This window comes from Chionomys nivalis, chromosome 6 (genome assembly GCF_950005125.1).
Source record: "Chionomys nivalis chromosome 6, mChiNiv1.1, whole genome shotgun sequence".
Classification (NCBI taxonomy): Eukaryota; Metazoa; Chordata; class Mammalia; order Rodentia; family Cricetidae; genus Chionomys; species Chionomys nivalis.
This window is the reverse complement of record NC_080091.1, coordinates 5,807,752-5,814,249: the sequence shown is the minus strand read 5'-3', so window position 1 is coordinate 5,814,249 and position 6,498 is coordinate 5,807,752. Positions and strand designations below refer to the sequence as shown.

Below are 6,498 nucleotides of genomic sequence, written 5' to 3'. Positions count from 1 at the left end.
CGGAACCCTGCTGGGGCTGTGCACACAGAACCAGCAAACCAGAGATCTCATGGGGCAGGTGGTAAAGGGAACAACCCCTTCTGGTCCACATAGAGAAACTGGGCCCAGCATGCAGTGCACCATGCACGCATCCAAGTAACTCCTGAGCTCAGACGCCCCGGCCTGGCTGCCTGGAGGACCCGGAGCCCTGGCTGCCACAGGCTCCGCGGGGGCATGAGTGTTACCGTGAGGATGGCTGGTTTGGACAGGTCTGGGTCCTGCTACACTCTCAGGCCCCTGCCGGAGGCCCCTGGACCTGGGCTGGGCAATGCTTGGTAGCACATCTGGGATGCAGTAAGGCGCCCTTGGCCTCCACTGGATGCAAACCATGACCTGGGGGTGGTGCCAGCACCACGTCCCCAGAAGGGTGGTCTTGGGCTCAGGTGGGCGAAACAGACTGAGTACTGACCCTCCCAGAGACACTTGGGCGTGGTGTCTACACTACGGCCTCAGAGCTGTGACTCAGACACGAAGCCATTCTAGAATAAGCTTTCTATTAAACGTATCAAAACCACATGGGGTGCCGCGGGTAGAAAAAGTCTGTGGAAACAGAAACAAGACATCCTTCCCACCTAAAGCAGTCCTGTCAGATAAACAGTCACAATCTGTTCCAGATGGGCTGGGATCTGAGGGGGCCAGGGCCGGCAGAATGGCAGGGACTGCGCCCAGAAGATGCAGAGGAAGGCGTCCCTGTCACTGTCCCCTGGGAGGTGTCCGGGGCCAGCCCTGCCGCGCGGACGTCACCTGCGGTAGCGGTACCGCTTGAAGTGGAACCACAGCTGGAAGATGCCGTTGGCGAACTGGCAGCGGAAGCCGTGGCGGTGCGAGTACTCCCACTCACGGCTCACGATCTTGAAGGCGATGTCCTCGTAGGGCGGCCCCGCGTGGAAGCGCAGGATGGCGAAGTCGCGGTTGTCGGCGCAGGCCTCCAGGAAGTACTCCGGCGTGGCTCGCTTGCGGATGAGGTCGGGGTAGAAGATGTTGAACTTGTAGCCCTGCACGATCTTGGGCGGCGGGTTGTCGAAATCGTAGTGCGTCTGGTTGTACTTGTTCCACTCGAAGCCCGTGTGCACACGGTTGAAGAAGCGAGGCTTGCGCGGCCGGTACTTGTCAGCCCACAGGTAGGCACGTCCACTCAGCGGCATCTCCACACTGAACTGCGCCTCGTCCTGCCCCATGCCCTCCCGCGCACGCCTGAAGAAGATGTCCTCAGCGCTCTCGCTCGCATCGCCTGTGGGGGTGGAGGGTCAGTCGCGGCGCTCCAGGCCCCCACCGGCCCCCACCGGGCTGTCCCTCCCCCGGCTGCCTCGCCCCACCTGTGGCCTGGAGCTGCTGGCGGGACAGCTGCAGGCGCTGCAGGTCCTCGTGCGGCTCCAGCACGTGCGCGTCCAGCGGCAGCTCATGCGGTGTGAGCAGCCGCGGGCTGTAGCGGCCAGCGTCATAGTCCGCCAGGCTCTGCTGGATCAGGTCCTCCTCCATCAGCACCGCCTCGCCATCCGCATCCACCTCCGCCTCCGTGGCTGCCGGAGTTCCCTCGGCTTCTGCGGGGTCCGCGGAGGGTCCAGGGCTGGGGGCCGGCTCCTCAGCTTCAGGGCTGCATGGGGCAGTGGAGGAGGGGTGAGACCCAGATGTGGTGGGTAGGGCCCACACCCCGTCCCTGTCCCCCTCCTGCGGGCCCCTCCCTCACCTGTGGGTGGCCGTGGGCTCAGTCTTGAGGATAGGGAACAGCGGTTCGCTCTCCACCCCCTGCTCCTGCTTCAGCTTGAACAGCTTTTGCCGCAGAACATCCTGGTGGCGCTCACGGAGCCTGTGGGACAGGAGGGTGGTCACCGTCCTAGTCCCCAGGCAGGGCACATTCCCTGTGTGGCCCCAAATCCAAGCCTCAGGACACTGTTAGCCAAACAGTCAGGCAGGGGGCGCTGGCCTGCTCAGACTGGGGACATGTGGAGTAAGCAGAGCAAGCAGCAGCCACTGTGTTTAAACCACAGTGCCAAACATGCCGGAACATATATCCAGTTCTCAAGCAAGACGGGTGGACCGAGGGAGCAGGCGGGACGACGGGCAGGACAGACAGCCCAGTTTCTCAAAACTCTCATGACTCTAGAGGAACTGGCCCTGGGGACCTGAACTGGTCTGGTGGCTCTGAAGGGTGCTGAGGCCAGCAGGGACAGAGCCTCACCTGGCCCTGGCCATGTGCGCTCGCAGCTGCTGCAGCAGGCTCTCCCAGTAACCCATGTCCAGGTTGGGGCCACCTGCGCGGATCTTGCCCTCGATGCCCTGGAAGATGACCTGCAGCTGGTTGTACGTCTTCCCCTTGAACACCGACTGCACATCGGAGCTGACAGAGGCATTGACCCCCTCCCGGCGCTCACCTGCAGGATGGGGCTATTCAGAGTGGGCCTGAGTTCCTCCTGCCCCACCTGCTGGGTGCTGCATTCCACCCCAGGCGGGGACGGGGATGATGGGGCTGCCACCCTCCTGGAGTGGCCTGCCTGGGAGAGGGGTGGCTGGAAGCACAGCCTCCGGGAAGCAGTGTACCCTGTTTAGATCTCAGCTGCCCTGGGACAGCAGCGAGCACGGGCCCTAGCAGGGAGGTCTCGGAGCAGCTAGGAAGACGCCTCAGGCTGCTCACCTGGGCCCTTGCCCGAGGCCTCCAGCTTGCGGAGCTTGGCAATCTCATCTTCCGTGATGGTTGTCATGTCCCGCCAGAAGTCCACGTTCTTACCCTGCTCCAGCTCCATGTACACCTGTGGGGTGGGGCCGTGAGGGAGGAGCATCAGAGGAGGAGCGAGGCGACACGGGGGTGGGGCAGCAGGGGTAGGCAGAGGCAGGCACAGCTGCAGAGGTAGGCAGGGGGGCACCTGGATGTCCTCCAGCAGGTCCTCCATGTCCGCTACCGTGAGGCCATTGAGGAAGGTGTAGGGCTCGTGCATCTCCACGGCCAGGTCATCGTCCTCTGCGCTGATGTACTTGGCCAGCAGGTCGATGGGCTTAGCTCGCCCGTCTCGGATGCGGATCTTGGAACTGCAGGAGAGGATAGGGTGGCAGGGTCAGGGCCAGCAACATGATGGAAGATGACCCTAGGGCATCCTCTTGGGACCTGGGAAGAGTTGACTCTGGGTCCTAGCCAAGCAGGCTCAGGCTAACAGAAGCACCAGGACAGCAGGACTAAGCTGGGTCCCCAACACAGTTAACCAGGTCTGTGCTCAGACTCTTCGCGTGAGCCCTCGTGAGCCCCCTGGAGCCCACCCCCCACCACGGTCTTAACAGACTGCGGAGGGTCTGTCTCGGGAGTCCACACGTTCCACCCCGCAGAGCCAGGGGAAAAGGGGCAGGGTCTGCAACAGAAGCCAGCGGGGGCGCACCGCAGCTTGGCCTGCCGCAGGTGGAAGCTGTCCTCCTGCTCCTCCCAGGTCTTGAAGTGCTCCGCCTCCTTCTCCCGCTGCAGCAGCTCCAGCTCCTGCTCCCGCATGGCCTTCTCGCGCTCGCGCTCCAGCCGCAGCTGCTTCACCTTCTGCAGCTCCAGCCGGTTGTCCTCCTGGATCCTCTTGTTGCGTTCCTTCAGCTCTTTCTCCTCCAGGTGGCTGATGCCCTTCTTCTCCAGAGCCTGTGGAAGCAGCCACACCCACTCAGTCCTCATGTCTACTGTTGAGGGAGGACGGCAGAGTGCCCAGAGGTGGCCATGGGTGCTCACAGGCTGGAATGGGCAGGGGCCTCAGGACTGAGACCAAAGCTGCCCGGGATCCCCATGGTCCATGGTAGGAGGGCTCCTGGGGTCGGCCCTTCTCCCAGACACAGCCCCAGGAGCCCCGCATGTCACCTAAGAGTTGTGCCCTAACCGTGTGCTTTCGGATGCTCTCAAAGTGTATAAGGATGTCTTGGTACCCTGTGGGGTGTCCCCAGGGCTCAGAGACAGCGGCTGGCAGCACAGCTAAGCTTGGAGCCTGCGTGGGTGCACGGCAGGCAACGACTTGGGAGCCAGTGTACTGGAGGACACTCTGTAGGGGCTAAGGCTCCAGGAGCCAGGCTGGAGGGAGAGCACTGCAAAGGCCGTGGGCAGGAAGGGTCCCTCTCCGGACATGACAGCTCCTGGCTGCTGACGCTGGAGCACCCACCTTGTTCCAGATGAAGGTGCCGAGCAGATTGTTGTCTCCAAAGGGGTTGTCGGTGTTGGTGTAGCCCATGTACTCCTCACCCCAGCCCATCTTCTCCCGCTTCTTGCGCTCCTTAGCTTCCTTCTTGGCTAGTCGCCGTGCACGCTTCTCCTCTGGGGTCTCGAAGGCCTTGAGCAGCTCTTCTTGCTGCTTCCGCTCCTCACGCAGCCGCAGCCGTTCCTGCAGGCTCTGCTGCTGGCTCAGGGCCAGGGCAGCCGCCCCAGGGCTCCGAGAGCGCTTCCGAGATTCCAAGCTAGATGCCGATGACCCCGGGGACCGCGAGCACCGTGCCCGCTCCTCACCCGAGTCAGACTGTGAGGACTGGTCCTGTGAATGCCATCGGGGCGGACGAGGGCTCCGGCTTCGCCTCCCAGACCTCTGCCGCCGGTCTTCTTCCGAATCTGACCTACAGGGAGGACACAAAAGTATACTCTACGCCAGCTGCAGCTGGGGTACCATTGTTGGTGTCGAGGTCACAATGACACCCTGAGACTACATGCCCTTGCAGTCTCCCAACCGGCAAGTCACTCTGACCACACAAACCAGGCTGCCCTGCATGGTACAGCCACACAAGTCTCACGGCACAGCCCACGGCACAGCCGCACAAGTCTCACGGCACAGCCCACGGCACAGCCACACAAGTCTCACGGCACAGCCCACGGCACAGCCCACGGCACAGCCGCACAAGTCTCAGGCCTGGACAGACAACACTGCAGGAGAGCTGTAGGTTGACGGTGAGAAAATGTATTTATTTTCTTTTTTAGGTTTTTCAGGTTTGTGTAGCTTTGGCTGACCTTGAACTCTTGGAAGCAGAAGTTATGGAATTAAAAATGTGTGCCACTAACAAAAGGGTGGGGGATGGTTCTTAACACAGCCAAGTATCAACCAGAGGGAATGGGGGGTCACAATGCTGGGTCATGTGGGCAGAAGAAACAGCATGAACAAAAGCTCTGGGGCATGGACAGCCATGGGAGCCAATGGGGTGGGAACAAGGGGGCTGACCACCTCCAAGGTACTGAGGCTGGGCATTCAAGGTGTGTGTGGGATGGAGTACTTACGTTGGTCCTATCAAATAAGAGAAAGATAAAGGTTGTTTTATTTTAGATACGTAATTTACATTGCTATGTCTGAGAGGGGCATCTCCCTCTACAGCACAAGCTGGCCGTCAACGTTCAAAAGCGCCCCAGTCTGTCTCCTAAGTGCGGGGGTTACTGTTGTGTACCATACCATCAAGTCCTGCTGAGATGAAAGGTCGAAGGAACGAGGCCCAGCGGATGGATTCTCTGACATCCCAGGAACCATGAAAGAGGAAAAAGCATCACCAGGTAATATTTTGAGGACACGAGTTCGAATCCCCAGCACCCACAAGAGAAGGTGGATGTGGCTGTTTGAGTTTGTAACCCCAGTGCTGTATGGGTAGTGTCCTGGTCAGTTTCTGCCAAATGTGATAAACGACAGTCACTTGAGGAAAAGCAACGCCCATTGAACAAAATAACTTAACTATGGAGAAACACAACATGGGGGGGTGGTGTCGAGACAGGGTTTCTCTGTGGCTTTGGAGCCTACTGTAGACCAGGCTGGCCTCGAACTCACAGAGCCCCGCCTGCCTGCGCCTCCCGAGCGTCGCCGCCGCCCCTCAGCCCCCGGGACGCTCACCTGCGCCCCCGGCTCCGCCGCCTGCGTTCGCGCCGCCTCTCGCGCTCCCGGCGCCGCCGGCTGCTCCGTCCATGGCTCCCGCTGCGGCTCCGGCTCCGACTGCGGCTCCGGCTCCGACTCCGGTGCCGACTCCGGCTCCGCCGCCTCCGACTCCTCCGCCCCGCAGACCGCGAGCGCGAGCGAGTGTCGCGACCCATTTGGCGGTCCGCGCTGCGCACGCGCAGACGTAAACAACCAAGGGACGGCGCGTCGGGGGCTTTCCTTTGCCGTGGCGCGCTTGCAGCTGCCCAAAGTGCGCCTGTTCCCGGAGAGTGCCTTAATCCCTCTGCCCCGACTCTCAGAAACGTCACAACCCGGGTATCTTTTGACTTCTCAAGTTTGGCACGGATGAAGGACTCCGACAGAGTCGCTGTCAGGCCAAGCGGGGCGAATCTACATTCAGGCGGTGAGAGAGACTGACCCGAGGGGGGTCCTCGCGCCCTAGGGAGCCTGGGAAATCAGGGCTGGTGCATGGGGAGGCGGTTGCAGGGCGGAAGAGGAGTCCGAGTGGGCGGGGCCTGGGCGGAACGGCGAAGCGGTCATAGGAGAAAAGCTGGCCGGGTGGGCGGGGCCTGGCGGGCTAGATTGACAGCCGTGGATCTGAGGGCGA

The 6,498-nt window shown here is 61.7% G+C and overlaps 1 protein-coding gene across 1 annotated transcript; it reads right to left on the bottom strand.

Moving 5' to 3' along the window:
• Window positions 1–524: 524 nt before the first annotated feature.
• LOC130876621 (splicing factor Cactin) lies at window positions 525–6,061 on the bottom strand. The gene is made up of 9 exons (XM_057773260.1): window positions 5,850–6,061; window positions 4,155–4,599; window positions 3,405–3,646; window positions 2,901–3,063; window positions 2,672–2,786; window positions 2,219–2,411; window positions 1,727–1,846; window positions 1,356–1,633; window positions 525–1,270 (listed from the first exon to the last, which is right to left on the bottom strand). Exons 1-9 carry the CDS (start codon window positions 6,044–6,046, stop codon window positions 780–782), a joined length of 2,244 nt encoding a protein of 747 aa, XP_057629243.1. The 5' UTR covers window positions 6,047–6,061; the 3' UTR covers window positions 525–779.
• Window positions 6,062–6,498: the final 437 nt, after the last annotated feature.

Bases quoted from the DNA above. Each gene is read 5' to 3' on its own strand.
- LOC130876621 (XM_057773260.1), bottom strand. From the start codon at position 6,046: ATGGGTCGCGACACTCGCTCGCGCTCGCGGTCTGCGGGGCGGAGGAGT. The intron at 4,600-5,849 runs GTGAGCGTCCCG...TCCTCCCTGTAG, and splicing joins CGGCGGAGCCGGGGGCGCAG to GTCAGATTCGGAAGAAGACC. The intron at 2,412-2,671 runs GTGAGCAGCCTG...CCCATCCTGCAG, and splicing joins GGCCTCGGGCAAGGGCCCAG to GTGAGCGCCGGGAGGGGGTC.